Source organism: Mytilus californianus, unplaced genomic scaffold (assembly GCF_021869535.1).
Source record: "Mytilus californianus isolate M0D057914Y unplaced genomic scaffold, xbMytCali1.0.p SCAF_8, whole genome shotgun sequence".
Classification (NCBI taxonomy): domain Eukaryota; kingdom Metazoa; phylum Mollusca; class Bivalvia; order Mytilida; family Mytilidae; genus Mytilus; species Mytilus californianus.
The window spans coordinates 9,017,020-9,041,921 of NW_026262734.1; the positions used below are offsets into that span (position 1 = coordinate 9,017,020).

A 24,902-nucleotide genomic window follows, 5' to 3' on the forward strand; every position below is an offset into this window, starting at 1 on the left:
TTTTAAAATCGACGTCTTACACATATATAATGTACCCTTTCAAATTTGATCAAAGTATTGTGTATGTTTACCTATCCAAATGACATCCATAGTCATGTATACTTCAATGGAAACATAACAAATTACAAGGAAAATGTAGACATTTTAGGTAAGTTATTAGATAGAAAGACAAATCTCAAGAAAGATATATAATTGATAGCTTTTCTTTTCTTTTCTTTATTTTATTCTAGATTTACCCACTGTTTATTATGTGCAAGAGTCTTCGTTGTATATGTAGAAATAACGTATTACAAATAAAGTCAGTGTCTGGGGACAATAAGGTCACAAAATGTAAAAGTTTAAATTTTCATGATCTGAACTAGTCTGTTATTTCCTTGAAAGGTTCCGAAATACTAAGTATACATCTTACTAGGGTAACCGAACAGACACCATTTGACACTATAGGATAAGTACCGTATTAGTAGTATGTTTGACGAATATAAAGTTACTACTTAACTTTAAAGTGGATGTCAAACTATTTTTCATTTTTTAATTAGTACTGAATGTACATCAAAAGAAAATTAGCTGTCAAGGATTTTAAATGTTTCGTTACTAAAATAGGACTATCTTGAATAAGAACGTATAATACCAATTTCAGGGCGCACACTAGATGTTTCTGGAACAATATTAATTAGAGATATGTGGTATGATTGCCAATTAGACAACCTTTAACTGGATTCCAAATGACGTAGATGTTAAAACAGCTATAGGTCACCGTGCGGCTTTCATCAATGAGCAAAACCCATACCATATAGTAAGCAATAAAAGACCACGAAATGACAAATTGTGAAACAATTCGAAAGAAAAAAACCAACAGCCTGATTTAGGACAAAAATATTTACGAAAGACAGATGTGACGTCCATATTCATTGAACTAGTACACAATTTTGTTTAGGGACCAGCTGAAGCCCGCCTCCGGGAGCGGGATTTTCTCGCTGCATTGAAGACCCATTGGTGACCTTCGGCTGTTTTCTGCTCTCTGGTCTGGTTGTTGTCTCATTGACATATTCCCCATTTCCATTCTCAATTATATATATATGAGACATGCAGCAACCAACGAAAACCACTGAAAAACAGGCTCATGAAATAAAAAGCTTCATTGAGCACGTTAGATACCAAAATTCTTTCCAACTGTTTGTAAAACTATAAAACCAGGTTCAATCCACCATTTTCTACATAAGAAAATGCCTGTACCAAGTCAGGAATATGACAGTTGTTATCCATTCGTTTGATGCGTTTTTTTTTTTTTTTTATTTTGCCATTTGATTGGGGACTTCTTTTTGAATTTTCCTCGGAGTTCAGTATTTTTGTGATTTTACTTTTTTTTGTAAACATACAGTAATCAACGAAAACCACTGAAAAACATGCTCATGAAATAAAAAGCTTCATTGGGCACGTTAGATACCAAAATTCTTTCCAACAGTTTGTAAGCATAACATCTTAATCAACCTATAATCATTCAATGACGTTCAGTTATTCTATGAATGATTTACTGAACACATTCGGTAAATTGCCTTGAAAAATATTTTGTTAAAAAATCTCTTGAATGTCAATTTTTTAACTCTGGTGTTAATTATTAATAAGTAAGTAAAGGAATAATTAATTGACATCCTACTAGTCTTAAAATGTTTACTGTCCATAATGATATGATGAACTAACATTTCTCTAGCTAAAATTGTGTGATGAATTAACGTTTTACCATGGAATTCCTAATCAACAACTGTTTTCTTATGATCTATTGATTTTCTAAAATGATTTCAATGTTTAAGAATTATTAATCAGTTTCTTAAAGTGCTTTGTTATAAAACAGATTGTTAAACATGTTTATGAGTTTTAAAGTACTATAATAAACTTTTCTAATTTATTACCGTCAGTAAACTCGTGATTGCAGTGCACACATTGTATTTATGAGGAAATGTTCTTTTCAGGTAAATATAGCATCTTGATATTTACAACAAATGTTATTTTGCCTGTGACTGTTTTCAAAATTTATCTTAGGAGAAAAACTAGTCTTAAGTCATATACATTTCAGTACAACTTTCTATTTATTGATCATAAGATTTCAAAAGGACTAGGTTTTCAAATAGTAGCTCTATATCAAAAGTCATTTGCTAAAGAAATAATGAAGATATGTATATTTTGCTATACAAAAAGTATGAGTTACCGGAGAATTTATATGCTATACTACTATTAAATTTTTTTGAAAAGACAGATGAGCTCAAAATAGTAATAACAAGATGGCCGCCTTGGACAGCGAACATCCTTCTATTGCATTTTTCATTTGTTCTTTGATGTTGTTCTGCACCAAGGTTATTTTTTATAACATTTATAATGCTGGCTTTGGAGAGAACATTAATTATTAGAAATAAATCAGTGACATTAAACCAATGTTGCATCAGGTCGAAGTCGTGTCCCGAACGTTTACTGAAGTGTTTAAAGAGCTTCATGTCCCGAACGTTTACAGAAGTGTTTAAACCCAATCTCCTATATGTTATAGAGCTTCATGTCCCGAACGTTATAGAGCTTCATGTCCCGAACGTTTACAGAAGTGTTTAAACCCAATCTCCTATATGTTATAGAGCTTCATGGCTCGAACGTTTACAGAAGGGTTTAAACCCAATCTCCTATATGTTATAGAGCTTCATGTCCCGAACGTTTACAGAAGTGTTTAAACCCAATCTCCTATATGTTATAGAGCTTCATGTCCCGAACGTTTACAGAAGTGTTTAAACCATATCTCCTATATGTTATAGAGCTTCATGTCCCGAACGTTTACAGAAGTGTTTAAACCCAATCTCCTATATGTTATAGAGCTTCATGTCCCGAACGTTTACAGAAGTGTTTAAACCCTATCTCCTATATGTTATAGAGCTTCATGTCCCGAACGTTTACAGAAGGGTTTAAACCCAATCTCCTATATGTTATAGAGCTTCATGTCCCGAACGTTTACAGAAGTGTTTAAACCCTATCTCCTATATGTTATAGAGCTTCATGTCCCGAACGTTTACAGAAGGGTTTAAACCCAATCTCCTATATGTTATAGAGCTTCATGTCCCGAACGTTTACAGAAGTGTTTAAACCCTATCTCCTATATGTTATAGAGCTTCATGTCCCGAACGTTTACAGAAGTGTTTAGACCATATCTCCTATATGTTATAGAGCTTCATGTCCCGAACGTTTACAGAAGGGTTTAAACCCAATCTCCTATATGTTATAGAGCTTCATGTCCCAAACGTTTACAGAAGTGTTTAAACCCAGTCTCCTATATGTTATAGAGCTTCATGTCCCGAACGTTTACAGAAGTGTTTAAACCCTATCTCCTATATGTTATAGAGCTTCATGTCCCGAACGTTTACAGAAGTGTTTAAACCCAATCTCCTATATGTTATAGAGCTTCATGTCCCGAACGTTTACAGAAGTGTTTAAACCCTATCTCCTATATGTTATAGAGCTTCATGTCCCGAACGTTTACAGAAGTGTTTAAACCCAGTCTCCTATATGTTATAGAGCTTTGTTTTCAATGCCTGATACCTTTCCACAATTGGGTCTTCTTCCGACAAGTTTACCACAATGAAACTCTTTGGATATAAAAACGTTAAAGGTATCACATTTATATTTATTGTTACATTCATCAGTTCGAAACTTCGTATGAGAACGGAAAAATGAGTTGTGAATCGCCAGAATTTGCATTATATAGAATCGAGCTTGATGAGCATAATATTTTTTTGGAAACATTGCTGTACCTTACAACTATCTGTACCATTTAACCGTAACATTGCTATACCTTACAACTATCTGTACCATCTAACCGTAACATTGCTATACCTTACAACTATCTGTATCATCTAACCGTAACATTGCTATACCTTACAACTATCTGTACCATCTAATCGTAACATTGCTATACCTTACAACTATATGTACCATCTAACCGTAACATTGCTATACCTTACAACTATATGTACCATCTAACCGTAACATTGCTATACCTTACAACTATCTGTACCATCTAACCGTACCATTGCTATACCTTACAACTATCTGTACCATCTAACCGTAACATTGCTATACCTTACAACTATCTGTACCATCTAATCGTAGCATTGCTATACCTTACAACTATCTGTACCATCTAATCGTAACATTGCTATACCTTACAACTATCTGTACCATCTAACTGTAGCATTGCTATACCTTACAACTATCTGTACCATCTAACCGTAGCATTGCTATACCTTACAACTATCTGTACCATCTAACCGTAGCATTGCTATACCTTACAACTATCTGTACCATCTAACCGTAGCATTGCTATGCCTTACAACTATCTGTACCATCTAACCGTAAAATTGCTATACCTTACAACTATCTGCAGTGTACCATCTAACCGTAGGCACTTAAATGTAATAACAATTCTGAGGTCATATAATTTAAACATATCTAATTTCTTGGCCATGTGTTGTTTACTGTGATTGTATGTCTCATGATTTTTTCGGTGTTGATTGTCTGTTGCACTGTCCAATATATTGGGGATTCCTATACTCTTTTGTATGTATAAGCACATTCTATATGTGTGTAACTGTCATTATTTGCCCTTTTATTCATTGACTTCACGAATATGGATTCAAGGAGATAGCAATCCTACGACAGAGTATTCTATGTAGTATAATTTTTTCTCAAGTTTTCCTGGGATTAATCTGATCAGGACTGAAAACTATTGTCCTTATGTTATATATAACAAAGAAACGGTCAATAAAGTCTAACACAAAGTCAATAATCAATTGTCTTCATAATTAGAATTTGTATTCTAGAATGCCATTAGTTTTCTTGAATTCAAATTATTTACCTTAGGGTGCCCGATGTTTACAAGTGGATGTCAAACTTGGCATATCATATGTTTAAAGACGAAACACAAATGATTAGTCGTGAATGAGTAAAATGTCTTGTGCATTTTGCATGTCCGAATCTAATTACTGGTGGAATTCTTCTTACTATTGATTATTGAGAAGACTGTTTCAGTGTTTTGAAATATATTCTAATCATTTTATGAAGCTTGTTTTGAAATTCAGATTTTGTAATGGCGTATTATATGACAAAAATCTTAACGCTTCAGTCATGCAATTTGGAATTTAATGTAATATCACACATATTAACAAGTAAGTGTGTACATAATATTACATATCATTTCATCTTTGTGGAGGGACTACTGTCCTTCCCTTTAATATATTAACATGAACCCTTAGGAGAAATATTTGGAAGATTAAAGAAAACAACCATAAATTGGATAAGTTAAACCGAGCATTGTATGATACCTTTATTTAGTTTTTGATCCATTGGAAAGCGTATACAGAAACAATTCTCGCATTGATATTGAATCAAGTTTTTTTCATTGAAGTAGATATCTATATTTATGCACATGGTCCAATTCATGAATGTTAATGGTGGGTGTTCCTGTGTGTCTGTTGAGAATCAACTGTGCAGTGGCGGATTCATGGGGAAGGGCGAAGTGGGAGTACGCCCCCTTTTGATTGGAAATTATATCATTTATTTAACATAAAATCTTCCAAAATGTGTTCGCCTCGCTACGGTAGACGGTATTTCTATCGTTCTGTAAAATTTGCGCACTCGCTTTCCAAAATCCTGGATCTGACCCTGAAATGTTAGGTTGTTTATATGGAATATTTTCAGCTCGTCTAGAATCGAGGCGATTTATAGATTATCATGCTAAAGACCGTATACGAAGATAATTATTTTGGTGAACTTGTGTTATTAGATTTCTCATAATTTACTTATATCTCTCTTCTTCTTTCTAACAACCATACGTTCTTAAGTTTTTTAACTGAAAAATGGTATTGCAAGAGGGCAGAAGTCTACCAACTCATACTCGTCCGAACACGCATATCACCCATGTAAACACTACAAAATAACATGCTCGAGTTTATAAAAGTCTACTTATTAGCCTGTTATCTTTGATGAGCTTTTACAACCACTAGGTCGATGCCACTGCTGGTGGACGTTTCGTCCCCGAGGGTATCACCAGCCCAGTAGTCAGTGCTTTTGTGTTGACATGAAATATCATTGATATGTTCATTTTTCTATTTTACTGTTTATAAAATGTCGAATTATTCGAAACACTAAGGTTTGTCTACCCCAGGTATAGGTTGCCTTGTAGCCTTATTTGACACAACTTTTCGGATTTTCGATTTCTAATGCTCTTCAAACTTGAATAGTCGAAATGGAAGCTGTGTATTTCAAAATTAAAAAAAAAACACTTAATACTCAGTTCTCACATTCCTACTATATTGTTTGTTGGAATCAAATATTATTGATTAAATTCATTTTCAACGTTCTTTACTTTCCATGGTCCTGTTGCCAGTTGAAGATCTATGATGACAATTTGATTGTCATGTAACTGTCAAAACCCTGCTGTGTTAAATGAAATATTGATTTGAGCTATATTTGCTTTGTTTTTGTTCATAAAAACTATTTCATAGTTAAGTGAAATACGTGTAGCTGCAATAACATTTCTATATACTGTCGTTTCTTAAGATCTTTTAAAGGTAAGTTTAATTTGAACCTTCAATTCCCAGATTCGATCGCGCATGGAAACTTTTTTTTCAGAAAAACAAAATTGATCAACTTTTTTGTGACAAGGCGTATCGTGTAATGGTGAAGGAAATTATTTGATGCTTTAGAGCTAGACAAATCATACAGAAACATGTTTGTTCTTGAATGAATATTGTCCTGTAAATGTCTTCTGCTGACGACCGAGTGTTGCCTTGTAGATGTCTGCTGTTGACGACCAAAATTTCCCCTGTAGATGTTCATATTTGAGAACAAATTGGTTCCCTGTATATGTCTATACTGTTGACGATCGAATGATGATCTATATAATTTATGTCAACTGCTGATGACCGAATGTTGCCCTGGTTTTATTGTTTTTAGATTTGCTTTCTCATTGAAACATCCCACATCTCTTGTAATTCATAAGAACTGAAAATTACTAAATAATATTATTTTAAAATAGTAATGTGCTTGTGTGTGTGTATGTGTATGTGTGTATACAATTAAAACACTGAAGTCAATTTAACATCAGGTATCTAGCTTTAATGTTCGTACTACCCGTATCAACATATGTATAAATCGTATAGGCACCTTTTTATTTACAGTGCTAAACAAAAACAATACTGTTAATTTACACTTATATATATACACATTATAATTACAACTTCTTGTTAGTAGCGTTTACAGGAGACACAGTGCCTATAGAAATAAAAACTGTCTTTAATTTCAACTGTTTGTTTCTTTAACTGCTACATTAGTTATTATTATATTATGTAAACGTCTAGTGCCAAAAATTACAAGTTATGTAATCCAACTTTTTTCTTTGAGTTCAAAGGTCATATGGCAGTGAAGCATTATAAATGAAATAAGTTTTGATGCCAAGTAAATGAATACAACAATGAAAAATGCTGGTAGGAAAATAAATAAAACAGTATGTGTGAATGTACAGTAATTACTCTATACCAGCTGCAAATATTACAAACAAACAAAATATGCTAATGAGTGAACTTTCGTACAAAATGGCATGATTTTTAACACACTAAGATTCTATTTAACTGTGAATGTCTGTTAGACATTGCAATGCAATTTCGTCCTTTCGAAACATTTTGTTAAAAAGTACTTTAACAGTCTTTCTCTTGGAGCACTATTTCGTAAATAATAAATAATATATTTATCACAAAACAAGAAATGTCTGCGTTTTTTAATATCACATGGTTTCACAACCTTCACAAATTTCATTAAAACCCATCTGAATGTTGAATAAACAAGTGTAAAACGTCTTTGTCGTTATGGAAATAGAGGGCGATAACCTTGAACTGTTAGAAGGCGAAGTATCATTTCTATTTAGAGTGTGGTCAGCAAGTCTCGTTTTTTTTTTTAGGTCAGACTAGTTGAGAATAGTTTAATCTCATATTAAAACGCTGTTTACACTTTAAATTTGTCAGTAGTTTCTTTCTCAAATATGATTATTATTCATTGAGCCATCTGATGGCATAATCATCATTTCAACAAATTTGAGCGACGAATTATAATGAATACTATTCCATTGGATACCGTTCCTTCGGAATAAATCGTTGTGTTGTCCTTCTGTGTAATATCGACCGTTAAGGTTAGATTCGAAACAATCCGAGTACCACCATCCTCCCCGATAATGTACGGCACAGTTGTTCAGTGATCGTTTATCGTTATCACGGTCATACGTGCTGAATTGCATACCATTATGGTCGTCACGCATTGTTGTCATGGAGTCACCCGCTGTACCATGGTAACCAGTAATGTGCAAGCGGTAGTTGTCATTTTCGTCTGCTGTACGGAAAATGTCATAAACTGCATAGTATTTCTTGCCATTCCATTCTTCCATGTCAATGCGCAGTTTGTAATCACCTGAAATAGAACATTTAAATTTTAACCTCGTTTTCATTATGAAGAGCGATAAGGAATAATTGACTGAATATCAAACCGGTTCAAATACCCCTTTCAAAATCGTATCCATCAAAGAACTGTATCAAAACTTATTCAAAGTGTTGTATAAGTATGTATTGATACAAATGTAATTAAACAAACTCTACACAATCAGAATAAAAATAAGTAGTATGTGTAAATACTGGTGACTAGTGACTTTTAATATTACTTATTTCTTTTATAGCAATATTTACTGATTCATTTGGTAATATCTACAAGACGATATTTTAAAGCGTGCTTGTATCTACAAAAATATTGTAACACGTTCTGATTTATTTACAGATGATAATGATTCTTAGTATCACAGAACGTGATGTCAACAAAACGATTCCCTGTTCAGAGGAAAGAACAGCCTAGAATTGAGGTTAACGTATTAAAAGTTGACGCAGACGGAAACAGTATTTATGATGAAGACTTTGATCCAAATGTATGCCATTGTTTTCCTTCAACCAGCAGTAAATTTCGGCCATCTATGATTTATGATGAACTTAAGTGCGGTCATGAGCAGTCAACATATATACAACCAGCTCAACAATCTGTGTTCACTTATCCTTGGACTGCTAACACAGTTATAGGAAGAGAAGACTTATCTGACGACCGCGATTCACTAAAAAGCGGGAAACTTAGTGCTATAGCAGAAGAGCCAGATGGTCATGTGACCAGAACTGCTCCTCCATTTGCGAGCCCTTCAAAAACAGTTGAAAGAACAAAAGGACCATTTTCAGCACCAGTTGACCCAAGTCGTTGGGAAAGCCATGGTCCTGATTTTAGACGAGCTCGTTCAGAAAAATCAGTCAACAGACTCCATACAGGAGGACGACCAAGGACTTTAGATTCGCGTGAATTCAGAGGAAGATATGTCGATCCAAGTAAGTTAAGAGTTTTAGATCTATATGACATATATAGTTTTGACTTTTTTATCCTTTTGACATTAAAATAGCAAAGGTAAAACCAATCAGAAATATATGTCATTATACATTAGCTTGAATATTTAGATTGAAAAAGAAGCATTATGTAATTTACTGAACGATAGGTTTTATGAACCAATTTATGAAAAGAAAACGTTAAAAAGTAATATGAAACGTGAGGTTTTAATGAACAGGACAGGACTTTAAGATTAGATGGTAAAGAGCTGACAATATAAAAATACGGGGTTGTGGTATAATTGCCAATGAGACAACTATGCATCTAAGATCAAACGAGATGGATGTTAACTATACTAAAGGTGAAAAAACGGCCTCGAACAATGAAGAAAATAAACCCTATCTCATATGGAATGTAATATGTAGCTTTATGAATTTCGAACTGAGAAAAGAAGTGCGTTCCTTTAACTTTATTTACTTCACGTTTAAAACATATATATATATAGTTTCAACTAAAAAATGTTTAACATGATCGAAAATTTCTTTTCAGAGGATGGTCAAGTATACAATTTCAACGTTAATTACGGTAAAAGAAATGTCCAAGCATCCAGACAGGCCGATAACACAATTTGATCTTTATCAGCAGCGTAAAGATGGCCCAACAAACGATTCTTATTTGACGTTCTAGAAACTTTACAGTGTCAATGTTAACCGAACTTTAAAAACTACAATTATTTATTTATTAATCTAAATTAACTGTAAAAGTGTTTATACGGTACCAATTTTTGTGGAACCAAGTATTGTATTTTTAACGAAATACCTATATTGCTGTTGCTTTCTTGATTATTATCTGATACCATGAAACTCAACTAAGCACAAGGATTTTGCCGAACAAACACGATTATATAGTACTTTCTATGCGATGTGCCTCCCCTACTGTTCGATATTTAATTTACAAAACTCGATTTCTGTTGTATCTATTATTCAGAATAACATGTATTCTGATTATTTTATTTAATAAAGTTATGAAATATTTTTCACATCAGTTCGCTTTCCCTGTTATGGATCGTGTATATTACATGAAAGGATTCACGATTCTGATCATTTTAGACATAATAATCAACTTTCGAATACAAATTCATTAACACTAACGCCTTTATTATAAATGGTAATGGCAATATAGTTTACAAATAGCATTAAAAGTACATATATGTAAGTGTTACAAATAAAAGAGTATGAGGTACCATTTATCTTTTAACAATGATCTTCTTAACAATTATCAGGAAAATTCCTGCATAGTTGTTTGTTTCAATGTGGAGATTGAAAAAGTCGTATCACGTGATACTTTTCTATGCATCCACCTAGTTTTTTTTACACAGGCGAATTATGCAAATGTAAAATTTTAAAATGATTTCCACTTAAAAAAGCCGATCACGCTGTTCTATTTTAACCCCTCATCCTGATGAAAACCAACCGTAGTGTGAAATAGCCCTTATGTTGAAGTTTTCATGCAGAAGCTGTTGTTAATATCCCAACACTGCATTTATTTCTGACGTTATCACGTGACTTTTGTGTGTAAAATGAAATCGTACAAGGTAAAGCGGACTATCTAGGAACTGAAGTAACGCATACAAACATTGATATGTGGTATGTTCACTCCCCCAAAGATCAAAAGACGAGGATGCAAAAAACTATATGTCACTCATAGCCTTCGTATTTTTAAATTATTTCGATTAATTAATTAAGAATAACTTATTACAAACATGGCGTTAATCTGTCAGCCATTTTCTACTTTTGTTAATCCTTAATAAAGTGCAAATTGTATGTTTGTTTAATGCTAAAGTCGCGTTTCTATTATAAAATTATAACCTAGTAAAGTCCGGGTTTTTAAATCGGGTTTCACTGTATTGGAAAAAATACACAACCTGTAATCTGATGCCTATATCTTACCTTGAGATGTAAGGTGATGTATATGTTCGTTGCCAAGATAAAACTCTCCATTTTGATTACCAAATCCTGTTTTATAATCTTGCCAATTCCTGTAAAAATCAACCGATCCATCTTGCCTCCGCTGAATCACTGTCCAGCCTAGAAAAAAAGTAATCAAGTTGCTTTATTCAAATAGACAAAACAATAATACGCAAAGACCTACGTCACGGATATGCTGAACTACGCGAGTAAAAGCAGACGATCTCATTTCAGTTCTCAGACATGATACCTAATAAACACTTTAATCATTTAAAATCTTAGAAATATTGGAAAATGTCAAGACAGGAAGTATCTTCTCTTTTAGCTTGAGTTTAAACTTTTCTGATGATTGTAGAGATGAAAACTTTCACTTTGAAGAAATATTTAGTAGGTAATAAACAAACCTGTGCCGTTGACTACTTTGCAGAGTACTTTGAAAGGTTTTGGTGATTTGTCTGGTTTGATCATAATGTAGTAATCCCCTTCATATTTCATTCCACCAGATTTGTGCACCTCATGACAATCTGAAATTATAAGATGTAAACGTTTGATATTTTGAGTAGAGTTACTCCCCTTTGATTAATAATTCAGTTATTTAAAAGTACTGATCTCTTTCTTTCGTGAATAGAAGCATATTGATGGTTTTTTTATGTACAAAAAAATCTATAAAGATAAAAATCAGACACTTTTAAAACATTTATCAATATTTCAATTTTATGATACTTTATATCAAATCAAGATTTTAATCTTTGTTTGACGCACTATCTGTTCATTTCAAAGGATTCTTAACCAATCACGCCTAGAATTTTATCCACTCCGTAAACATTTGAGAAAGACCACGAGCTCTTTGTTTTGAAAAAAATGTCAATTACAACAAAAACGAATTACACCCATGGCTTGCTTACTATCCACGGGTCACAAAAACATTTAGGATAAATAGATAGAGTGAGGTCAGTGGTTTGGCAAAATACCAGCAGCTGTAATGGAGCCGTGGTACAGAAGGTACCCAAATAACAATAAATATATAGAAACGTGTTTAATAAACTTAGTTAAATAAGAATACTTTCTATTTTTCTCATAAATGTCCATAGTTCTTTTGTTAATGGTGTCAATCACAGCTTATATAAATAAAAATTTCATGAAATCGTTCAATAAACTATTTAGTATATTTTTAGTCCGTGTAAAACTTCCGTAGTTGCGTTTTGCATTCATAAAACGCACACAGCTTGGTATTTGATAATGTTCAGTTTATGATTGGTAATATAACCCGACAGAAGTACAAATTAGTCGTGGTTATTCATTATTTATATAATCATGTTGCTAACAGTGACAACAGTTATTGTTGGAAGATTTTCCAAAACTTTGTTATCAAAGGAAATGTTATGAAAGCATACTGTGAACCCACCTTTTGAAATAAGTACAGACAAGCATAACACTATGGTTAAGTCATCTCCGTACATATTTGTGGTAAGCCAATAATGAACAGATAATTTGATGATTATATAACAGACGTTCTTGGTGGTAACTGATTTACATATTACTCTGCAGTTTTCATATTTATAAGTGAACGTTTTACATTTAATCGTGCATTCGATCGGACTCGTGTGCAGAAAAAAAAATCGTTAAAAAAATAATTTATATTTCATACCCTATTAGCTGCTATCGGTAAGGCAGATGCAACACGATTGAAAAGTTCATGTTATTGCAACGGCAATCGGAAACTTAAATCTGCTCTACCCGACAGACAAAACAATTATTTTATTGCAGTCGGGAACACAGACTCTATTGTATCTGTCGTACCGATAACCGGTAACAGGATGTGTACATGCATAGAGAGTATAGATAAACAAACTCAGTTTAGTATTTCCTTATTGCTCTACGACTAGATCTGCAATGATGGACCACTAACACAACAACACATTCAAACCAAAGTTTGTTTCGGCTGTTCCTTCATGCCTCATACAAATTATCATTTATATTTCAACAGTAAACAAAAACCAAAGCTGACCAACAATCAAAAGGTAATCAAGAACAATTTGATTATAAAACCAACTCTTATCTCAATAGTCTGTAGATGTTATTCTAACCTCCATTAAAAGAAACGAACCACAAGTTCAGAAACCTCCGCTCACCTTTCACTTATGTACTTAATATACCTTGAATATCATTTGGAATGTTAAAATAACGCCTGGCATGCCCATGGGAAATAATTAAATCTCAGAAAATGTCTTACTTATATATACTTGTAATCTTATCTTGCTACAAAAACGTTGATTCTCCATGTGTGATATTCATCTTCTTGAAACTCATACCAAGGATAGTTGCCATATCATGCATTTAATGCAAATAACATGTAACCTGTTATATCAGCCAGGTGCATGTGTATTTGTGGGTGTGTGGTCGCTTGACCATAGAGATGAAAATGAGATAACTTGACCGTAGAGATGGGACAATCTGATCAGATTTAAAAAAAAAAAGGCTCAGTTCCAAAAAAGTAACTTTTCCACCAGAAAATGATTTAATGAACTTAAACTGCAAGGTGTTTCATCTTCATACATGTATATGATTCTAACAGGTGCGTGTAATGATTTGACCACTAAGGGGAAAAACTAGTCATCAGTTGTTTGGAAAGTGTGAGAACAAATTCAGATAGTTTGGTTTTCTGGCGAGGTCGCGATCGTACTTCCTCTGCTTACAAATTTAGAACAAGTGTATAATGATTGGTTAAAGTGTTTATGTCTATAAATCTCCTTTGTTTTAAGTGATATGAACTTTTTGACATATCTAACTTTTAATCTGACCCTATCCTTAACGTTGTTGTTAATGAAATTTTAATTTCATCCGTATAACTGTTGTAATAGGTGTATTTAGCGGCAATCGAATCATTTTGTAATGCGTCATATTGAAAGGAAGTACTTAATTTTAGCCCTCTGACAAGTTATAATATAAATCTCGATTTGAATTTTAATCATTGTATTTTTAGAAGCTTAATTTTGCCAAGAATAAAAGAAGGCACTTAAACTTGGTTAACTACAAAACTCAAGCATCAGAATATATGACGCCAGACATGCAGTTCAATCAGGTAGTTTACAATACCTAAAATATCGGTATAAGTATAAAAGCCTCGTTTCCGATGTAAAAACAATACACAAACCTTAGCAAAAGACGAAAAATTACAAGAAGTTTAGAATTTTTATATTCCTCCCTCTTTTTATTGCATTGAGTTTTGTGTCTTGTGCTTTGTTGAGGTCTTAGTAAGTTTCCCATGCGTTTGAGATGTGTGCTCTCATATTTTTATAGCTATGGCGTATTTATTATTGGGACAACTTTTCTTTTGTGTTTACATAACTTTTTATCTTTCAGTCTGTTTATTTATGAAAATTGTTGTACATGTAGTCAATCCGTATAATTTGCGCAATTTATATTTCTTGTCAAATTATCTAAAAAAAATATCTTGATGTACTCTGTTGTTGTCTGAATGTTTGTAGGTGTTTGTATTTCATCGGTTTGTAATCACAGTTGACAATGATATTGTCGGGCAACTCATGACATTATTAAAAAGATTTAGTCTGTAAAACTGTTAATATCACCGCTTCTATCAATGCAGAAATAAAGCGTCATCCACATCTACCAAAGAAATCTGCTGAAAACCGATGCTACAGAGACCGTCTTGAAGTGAGTTGTGAGATTTTTCACCGTATTGCAGGCCTGTGACTTTGAGATGGTGAACAGCAACAAAAGTGTTGTTCCAAAAGGAATTTCGCGTCATCGTTCAATGTATAATAGTCCTTCTTTTCCATATAAGATGTACAAAATCTTGCAATTAATTAAAAGGGACTAAATATGGGATAGTGAAATGGAAACTTTAATTCTAGTAAATACTCGCGCACCTAAAGTTCAATGTACACATTGCAAAATTCGAATTCAGCCACACAGACATATCTATACAGTTATAGATTAAAGTATTCTACTTAGAGTTGAAGGCCAGTACTGATTATTAGCAGCCATACATTATGATTTGACAGGACATTTGCCAAAAAGGAAGCTCGAATCAAATGTTTACAAGAAAAATATATAGGTATATCCTTGGATCAACAAGCTAGTATTTACAGAAACAACATGTCTAAAGTTCTTCTGTATCAAACGTTCAGCCAATACTTTACGATCTTATGTAATAAGATGGTGTAACAGCTCTGCTTTTGATGTAAACATTAAAGCTACTTCAGGCATAGAAACTATCTCGATGTACAACCTGTTGTCTGGGAAGGTCGTCTTTATAGATGTGAATTCAACAAGACGTTAAAACGACCGCATAGTTTAGCTTTGAGTCGAAATTTGGTTGCAGAATGTAAGAGAAATATAGTTTTGGGACTTTTTGATAAGAAGAGAACGCATTAAGGATCATTATACTCTAATTATAAACACTGTAGTGGAAACCAATTAAGACACATAAAAACAGTGTTTGGAGGAGGCAAATGGAGAAGAGTGTTAAAAGTACTGTACAGGGTCGTAAAGGTCATATATACTTTCACACATAAATAAAGTCGAAAAAGAATATGCAAAAAAGTGCAAAAAGTCCTTCGCATCACTTTCCTGTGTTATTTAAAAGCGGGGACACGTCCTGTCTACCACGTCTCCAAAAAAAGAACACAAACACATTTTTTATAACCATGGCTTAACATAGCTTAGCTCACAATCAAAATCGCGGGCATGTGTGTGACTCCGATTCGAGACATTTTTCGTGATATATAGGCATCTGATGTAAACAGATCTTAATTATATTCAAGGTTATTAACTATATTAATTTAAAGATAAAATATTTTTAAGATCATTAAACTTTATCAAATTATCCATTGCCAAATATTTCCCTTTATATCTTTCTTATCAAAGTTTATCATATTATACTATGTACTATTGGAGCGGCATGCTTAGCCCGGGATCAGATCAATTAATTCTTAATTTAGCAAGACCTATTGTAAATGTTTATGATGGGGTAGGTCGTATTTTTTTTATACGGTATAATATTGCAAATTGTTTTGTATTATAATATATTTCTCGAGTCAACTGTCGCCGTACATTTGCACTTTAGTATTTAAATACACGTTAATCTCCGCCAATTGTTTACTGAAATGTCTACAAATCCATGCAAACAAATGTCGACAGGTGATGCTCCTAAATAATTGTATACATGTACAAGTTGTGTTGCTTGTTTAGTCAAGGTACTTTTGTATTTTCACATGTTTTATTGGGTCTTTCTTAAATAAAGTATTGCATTTGTAAATTTTCAATTTCGTAAACAAATCGCAATATTCCCCACTGCAAATTACTAAAGGTTATCAGCAGAAATTTTATATTAATTTATATGTCGTTATTTTACTAATTTGCATAATACTTTTCATATACTGTTATATTACAAAATGTACACAGTAGGTCCAGGGTATTAACTGGATTTGTTTTTTGTACTACTTCTACTGTATAAACTGTACAACCTTTCATTATGTAAATATAAACCACACAATATTGTGATAAATATTTAACCCTGCTGTGACAGTAATCATGTTGTGGTCGTACACTGTGGAGGGTATCTTAATACTTAGGCCATAGACAATGAAATTTAGTTTCCAGGTAATTTCTTACTGATACGTAGTTTTCGGGTTGTTTTTTTTTCAGATTTCTTTTTTTAATTGTTTTGAAAATTTACATTTATTTTGATAAATTCTTGCAATTGTGTTTAAAAACAAATTCTGAACTTAATCAAAAATGGAAAATATGAAATAAAAAACAGTTTTCTTTACGGTTTAGGATAAACGGTCGATTGCGATGGCGATTACACTTTCTTTAATGGCCTTATAAACTGTAACAATAATCGGATCATTGCAGTTTTGTCTTGTCAGGTCGCTTGGTGCTCTTTACTTTTAATGGAGGCGGATTATCATTAATGTTTACTTTAGAATGATACCTGACAGGTATTGTTACACATGTTAGATTTATAATAATCTGACACCTGTAAAAGTCGGACATATCCCCGGGATGTACCGAGTATAGAATATTATATTGGTTTTGTGTGAACCTTAGAATTACACGTAATTAGTTCAGTTTCGATTAGAAAATATATGTTTACCTTCGACTGAAATATAAAGTAACATTTTTACAGTATACCATGGTATATAACTAGTGACCATGTGCTAACGTTTATTTTGTAGACAATGTCTTTCCAAATGTCTTAATTCTTAATTGAATCTATGTATCTTAATATCATTGATGCCTCAATAACTTTGCAAATTAATTACAAAAACTCCAAATTTACAATCATTCTTCTATCAGTAATACATTAAACTAACACTATGTTTTGCAAGTTAAACACTTTACAGACTGCCAAGCATATTGCAATTAAACAGTTGGTCCTTAATGAAAGAAGCAGACATTTCAATACAAGTAGTTGTACACCTCATCTTCGGGCGCTCAGCGTCTAACTCCTGGCATGGCACCAGATCAGATGATTCAGACTAATTTTTTAAACAGATGTGATGATGTTAATTTCGGTTTATTAATCTCTTACTTTAGTGTTTACATCTTCAAATACAACGACCTTGCCAAATCTTTCAGTAACTCGTTATTCTTACGAATAATGTGATTTCTGGGAAGAAAGAATGCTATGATATTTCCTTGTGTCAGTGCATGTCAATTCTGTGTAGATTGCGCATTTTAGAACAACTTAAAACTCCGGGGCGGATTCAGGATTGTTGAAAGGGGGTGAATTCTCGAATATATACATTTGTACTGAGTGATGCGGGAAAATTGGACGATTTTATACTAAAAATTTATATATATCGTGAAAAACATGAGATTTTAAATTTTTTTTGCTATCAAAGGGGGCATACGCCCTCTAAGACACCCCCCCCCCCCCCCCCCCCACCACCACCACCACCAAACCCCTGGATCCGCAACTGAAGCATGAAGCTGTAATTTTTCAATTTATTGTCAATCTAGACGGTTGGAGAAGCAAAGTACTTACAGCCATCAGTTTATATCTTGTTAATTAAACCATGGAAGTATTATATTGACGTCAATATAATACTTCCATGATTAAACGTATCTAACATGAAGTGTAACTTTATTTGAAGAAATCAGATCATCTTTTCAAACATAGAAATCCCCTTTTAATTATTGGTATCAATGAAAATAGGAAGTAGGGCCTGGTCCCTCTAAAATTTATTCACACCATGGCCATTATAACAAGTCACATGATTTCAATATTTTCTAAAATTTACAGTTTCAAAGTTTAGATTTTTGACTCTATCAGGGAATATTGTCAATACCCCCTCTTTGTTTTTGGATAGACATAAACGGTAATTGTTTAAAATCAAAACATAAAAACATAAATTGTCAATTGTTCGGAATCGAAACTTATGAATGTACAATTGTGCGGAATCGAAACTGATCAATGTATATCAGTGTTTGTTTTTGAAAATATACCGTGCACACATAACCTTGCACTAGCAGTCTTTTCAATTGGATCATGTTTTCGGAACATATGCACACTCGTGTATGCATGCATGAAGAGGTTACAAGCAAATAATTGAACGTTCGATTTCATTAAAAGTAACTAAATCATTTTATCTGATAAGAAAAGGAAGTACTTGATTAAGTTACTTTACAAGCTATAATTGTGAAAAACCTTCAAAATTTTTGGCTTTCTTTAGAGTTTTCAAGAACATTTGTACTTATTCCTTTAACCTTCGTTTTAGTGCTTAAATACAAACCATATAAACAACAGATTGTAGTGCCTGACAACGTGTTTTTTTAAATATACAATTTTTCAATGAAAACAAGTTTTGTTTTAAATTAATCAAATAAGACCAGCGGTTTGATCATTGTTCAAGGTTTTAATGAGACCTATATTTGCTAACTTCTACGTCACTAGCTCTGGTTGAGATTTCTACTTGGTATATTTAGTTCAGACAGCACTTATGCATGAATTGGGAAATCAATTTATTCTTTTCCCATCGTCCGCTCAGTTTTTCGCTGAGATTTTGTAAAACTTTAAATCCGTCTAGTTTTTGATGAAATCAACACATAGATATCTTACATATTGCTGAATCGTAATTTTGGGGTGTAAGCCTTCACATTTGCTCCATTTAACTTATCTGAAGCAAGTTTCATGCTCAATTTAACTTATCGTACACATTTACAGTTTATTTTGTAAGCTGTTTAGAAAACAATAATTTTATGGTCGGGATAAGGTTACCTATAATAGCGTCACACAAAGTGAATAGAGTATCACAACATCGTACTAATATCATCGATTTGCTTCGTTAAATTTAATGAGTGGTTAAAAAATTATTAACAATGTCCCCAATTATATGAATCATCATTGTATACATTTTAACAGCTGAACAAAAAAGAAACGTTTGTTTATTATCAGTATTCATCTTTATAGCTAATTCAGTAACAGTATTTGGATCAGTTGATGACTGGTTTGACATAATACCATTCTGATTAACAGTAACTGATAAATATCAAAAATTGTTTCCTTGCATCAAACATCGTGGTGGTAAATTAAGTGTAATGAGTTTATAATTAGGTTAACCTCCTTTCATCTTCGAACTTTTCAATCAGGTTAACTTTTTATATATGTCCTTGAAATCCGAATTTTGAAGTATGGCCGCCAGAAATTTCTACGCACTACCTTTTTGTTTAGATGCTTAAGAAATGCAAGAAAAGAATGTTAAGTGAACTTAATTAGTGCTCTGATGGTGCTATGACTATCGGAGGCATTTTATTTCATCAAAAGCACCTTTAGAGCAATATTTGATTTTCATTAACACAATTATATTGTGATTTAACCGCTCATCCAAAATCATCATGCCCAATATGCATGAAGAATAGATATCTATTGCAATCTTATTCAATATTCCACATTCCTTTTACGCATTTAACAAGTTAAACAATAGATTTGTGAGTCATGTTTTGTTGAACACAGATATCTATCTTTTATTCTGCAATGACACAATGTTGGAAAATATTTCACCCCGCTGATTATTGTACAATACTATAACTGTCATTCAAGTACTGGAAATATGTGACAGTACTTAATTTAAACAAATCTTTTGTCTGAGATAGAGATAAATCAAGGAGGCATTATCCCGTATAAACGATGTATAGGTCAAAGTGTCACATTATTGCCCAATCGATAAGTCTACAAAATTGCAATTGATGTATCGTCTAGCAGTGGCATTTAACCCTTGAAATTCTTGTCCCAAACAACTTAATTAATGTTCTGTAAAATACTGGAAAATCCTACTTTGTAACTTCTTTTAAGAATTCATTCCTTCGTGTTCCAATTTCTAAGTAATATCGAGATGTGGTATGAGTGGCAATGAGACAACTATCCACCAAAGTTCAAATAAATGTATATAAGCAATGATAGAACACAGGATAACCTTCAACAATGAAAAAAACCCGTATCGTCGGCTATGTTCGGCATGTTTGTGTGGAGTAACTAGAAAAGTGGTTTTCATATATTAGATACGACTCACCTTACAGATCTATGCTGACACCAATGATTAGGGAAAGAAACATGGCATACATTTAAACAGTTTGCAGAGCATATTTGGCCCAGTGATATACTAACATTGGCAAAGAACCGTATAATTTTTGGATTTCCAGACCACCATTTGAAATTTAGCGTAATTCTGACACGAATTAAAAATTACCTAATCAATGTCGGACTGTGGTAGACAAAAATCAAGGTTGCTTCTTGATTCTGATGAGAACTTCAAATTAACTGGTATTATCTAGTCTGTAAAGGTACAATGATAACACCCCGTGGTTTAACAACATTATTTCTCAATATAATTACTTTTTCTGATCTACTAAACGAGAAAACCATACCATTTCATGAGTTTTGGCAAAGCTAACGCCTATTTGATTACCTCTGAATATGATCAAAACAAAAATTATCCCTGGAGTAGAGTTACTGCCACTTTAAATGTCAAACGATCATTTCAAATTAAAAATTTTATTTTAGTGTTGAAAGTTAAAAAGAAAAAAAAAGCTTAATTACCTTTTGGATATGACGTCATTTCTTGTAGCGTTGTTGCTTTCGTAGGTTCCGTTGGTTGTGTTGCTGGAATTGACGGTTTAGGTTCTGTGTTTAATTGGTTGATTTTGTTGCTTAGCGCTGGTAATGGAGAAATGTTCGCTAGTCTATCAATAACGTCCGATAAATTTTTAACAACAGCGTCTAACACTGCAAAATTGCTATTCAAATCTTTTAAATTTATCCTCTGTTCTGAAATTTGATTTCGAACAGATTTTAATGTCTGACTTTCTCTTTGCAATGCATCTTGGGTAAACTGTACATTTTCAAATAATTTAGAAATTCTAGCATTGTACTCTGCTAATTTCATTGTCTCATTAGCTATTTTATTTAAATTTGGCAAGTCTGCTGTGAATCTGTTTTCAAACGCCTTGAATTTTGCATCAAATGCTTCTTGTAGTTCTTTGTAAACCTTTTTACACCTACACCCTTTTCGTTTTGGTTTTCCAGTGGGTGCTCCTAATACTGCACAAACAATAACAAAAAGTACATATGTTGCTCTGCTTAATTGTTGAATCCTCATCTTGAATGTTATGTTTCCTTAGAACTTTAAATTGAAATAGTTTACTGCATCAAAAACAGTTGATTAGAATTACGAAATACTCCTTCCTGTTTCGATAACTCTTCATTAGCATAAGAAATCTACAAAATAACGTACAAAATTTAGAAGCGTCTTAATATTTTATAAATAAACTTGATGATAAACCATCTACGTAAGAGTTTTTAATTGCTAGGATGAGTTGTACTGGACTATAGTAGATGAATCGGAGTATAATCTTCCGCTGTATTGTGTATGTAAGTAAATTAGCATTGTTATCATATCACCGTTGAAGCTTTTATTGAATTGACCATCACCCAGCAGGACTAATACTCCAAGTATAATAGACTGTGGATAGGTCCACTTTAGACTTTTAACTTCTTAATCCTGTCACGTATCAATACAAAAGATTGATTTATTTTTTGGATGAAAATGAAATGTTTGTCAACACGACCGGGTCTCGCCTTTAACAATGACCTGTGAACACCTACGGAGCAGACGTACACCCACGAGAAACAAATCTGGGACACCTAGGGTGTTAATAGGCACTAAAAGCCCTCTTGTCACGTGAAGTTAAAGAGCACTGGTGCCTTGATTTGTTTTTGTTTATTTAACAGGTAACGTAAAATGGTGTTTCTTATTGTGGCCAATAATCCTTGAATTAATAGCAATGACTGAAGAGGAATTGTTAAGTAAAGAATCGGGACCGGACCACAATAGGGAACATTCTTGTTTTGTTTGCGTTCAGATTAACTCGTTCTTGTCTATGTTTGTATATTGATAGTGCTATATGAAACAGTTTGTATTAAAAGACATTTTATTATACTACCCACTAAATATGTGTAAATATTGAAACAAATTTGTTTAAATTTTAGAGTACAATACTTGTTTAAGTCAATATAAAAGGAAAGCAATTTTCTGAAAAATCTTACGACTAAAGATAAATATAAATTAATGCTAGTTTTGTAAGCAATAAAAAGTAAAATTATGTTTATCCAAAGGGTCAAATGTGTTGATTTAACCCGACACAAATGTGTTATCCTTCTTTAACCAAATTCATTATTTATTATAGAATTTAAATCTAAAAAAAATAGCTTATATATGTACATGTTGGAACTATGAAACAAATTTGGTACATCTACACATTCACATCAAAACTAAAGGAAATTATGAAACCACGAGTCGAAAAAGTTTGACATGAAAACAATCGGGCAACCAGAACGCGTTTAATAACAGCCTCGGTCTTTGGAAATGGGGGTCCGAATTCCAAGTTAGACCTTTTTCCGAGCAGTGAAACTCGTTCTCATATTGTATAGAAAATGCACTTAGTATTTTACAATATACCATGATGATATAAAGATGTTACTCTACGTAACGTTCCACAACTGATAGTTATTTCGATAATGATACTATAACTTCGCCATAATCTAATAAAAGTAAAAGTTCTGCCAACTCATCCTTACATTAGCCTATCTATTTAATGTTGTTGAAAAGTTTTTATTGACTTCCTCAAGTGATAAATTATTGATTTCAAATATTCTTTATGTGCTGCTAATGTAAAAATTTGTGAAATATTTATTTGTATGCTGTTTGATTCCTGTCTGTTTTGAATGACGACTGCAATAAATCAGATCCAGAAGTGGTAGCAAATTTTAAACGAAAAGACAGTGCCTTGGTTAATAAAATCTGGAATCTGAATTAAACGTCAGAAATGAAATCAATTAAACATAAAGCTGCAACTGGTGAGGTTTCATTCAGAATCAAACCTCAATGCTTCATCGAAACACTGTGATCACTGGACATCATCAAACAGCCATAGCGAACTTTTGACATTTTTTGGAAGATTTTACGCTTAATCTACCCAAATAAGTTATAGCATCTATGGATATGGCACTAACCTAGTGAAAGCGTGGTTTTCAATTCTACAATATCTCCTGTGGCGAGTACTGTAGCGAGAGTGTAGCAAAAGCAAGGAATACTTAAGCAAAAACAAAGTTCTTAAAACTTTCATCAATACGATAAATTTATAAATTTAACATGTATCGTTATACAAGTCCATTTCCATAATGATGGATGCCCATAAAAATTGCAAAAGTGAATAAACTCAGTCAAAACCCGACAAACAAAAATCTTAACGAAAACCCCAACTGTCCTTGATCTAATTGTTTATCATGTTTATTTGAAATCAAATCAAGAATATAATTTTAGATGATTACTTTTAGGTGCCAACAAGTGGTAAACCTCTTTCTGTAACGAGAGATTAATAACTTTAAACATCAAAAACCTGTCGGAATATTTTTTGCTGTCTATGATTTGAATTTATAGCATTTGAAATAATTTAAACAACTTAATGCTTCTTTTTTTTGCTGACCTTGTACTATTTCAACGCATCTTGTTAGCCTACGACATTTATCTTAAATTTCAAACAGAAACATGCAGAAAAAGAAAAATATAGATAAACAAAATAAATAAATAATAAAGTTTCTTACCTTCAAAAATTTGGTTTATTATTTGGCTGTGTTGCCTTCTACATTGCTACTGTACTATGGTTTAATGTCTGGACAGCTGTTACCAATAAACCACGTCTGTGGTCACTCTTTGTGTATTGGTGTGTAGAGGATTAATTATCTAGTCCTTAATTACAATTAGAAGTAATGAACTCTGCAGAACATATTTATAAATGCAACACTTAGAACGTTGATATATAGTATCCAGCTGATAAAATTCCACGTCTGTAGTATTGTAATGTTAATACACGCGTGAAAGGAAATGAATGGAAATTTGAAATTTTATTCTAGCAACGTATCACTATTGGGAGCTCAGCAACGATCTTCCATTATATCGAAGCGATAAACTGTTTATATAG

At 32.8% G+C, this 24,902-nt stretch overlaps 2 protein-coding genes across 2 annotated transcripts; one reads left to right on the plus strand and one right to left on the minus strand.

Annotated features, from left to right (window-relative positions):
• LOC127710576 (uncharacterized) lies at positions 1-10,466 on the plus strand. Its single transcript, XM_052216525.1, has 3 exons — positions 1-148; positions 8,848-9,434; positions 9,979-10,466. Exons 2-3 carry the CDS (start codon positions 8,879-8,881, stop codon positions 10,059-10,061), a joined length of 639 nt encoding a protein of 212 aa, XP_052072485.1. The 5' UTR covers positions 1-148; positions 8,848-8,878; the 3' UTR covers positions 10,062-10,466.
• Positions 7,125-24,902, minus strand: LOC127710569 (fibrinogen-like protein 1). Its single transcript, XM_052216518.1, has 5 exons — positions 24,526-24,902; positions 21,463-22,140; positions 11,801-11,920; positions 11,379-11,516; positions 7,125-8,487 (listed from the first exon to the last, which is right to left on the minus strand). The coding sequence occupies exons 2-5, from the start codon at positions 22,019-22,021 to the stop codon at positions 8,060-8,062; spliced, it is 1,245 nt and encodes a 414-aa protein (XP_052072478.1). The 5' UTR covers positions 22,022-22,140; positions 24,526-24,902; the 3' UTR covers positions 7,125-8,059.

Bases quoted from the DNA above. Each gene is read 5' to 3' on its own strand.
- LOC127710576 (XM_052216525.1), top strand. From the start codon at position 8,879: ATGTCAACAAAACGATTCCCTGTTCAGAGGAAAGAACAGCCTAGAATT. The intron at 9,435-9,978 runs GTAAGTTAAGAG...ATTTCTTTTCAG, and splicing joins AGGAAGATATGTCGATCCAA to AGGATGGTCAAGTATACAAT.
- LOC127710569 (XM_052216518.1), bottom strand. From the start codon at position 22,021: ATGAGGATTCAACAATTAAGCAGAGCAACATATGTACTTTTTGTTATT. The intron at 11,517-11,800 runs GTTTGTTTATTA...CTTTTTTTCTAG, and splicing joins CAAAGTAGTCAACGGCACAG to GCTGGACAGTGATTCAGCGG. The intron at 8,488-11,378 runs GTAAGATATAGG...GTTCTATTTCAG, and splicing joins ACATCACCTTACATCTCAAG to GTGATTACAAACTGCGCATT.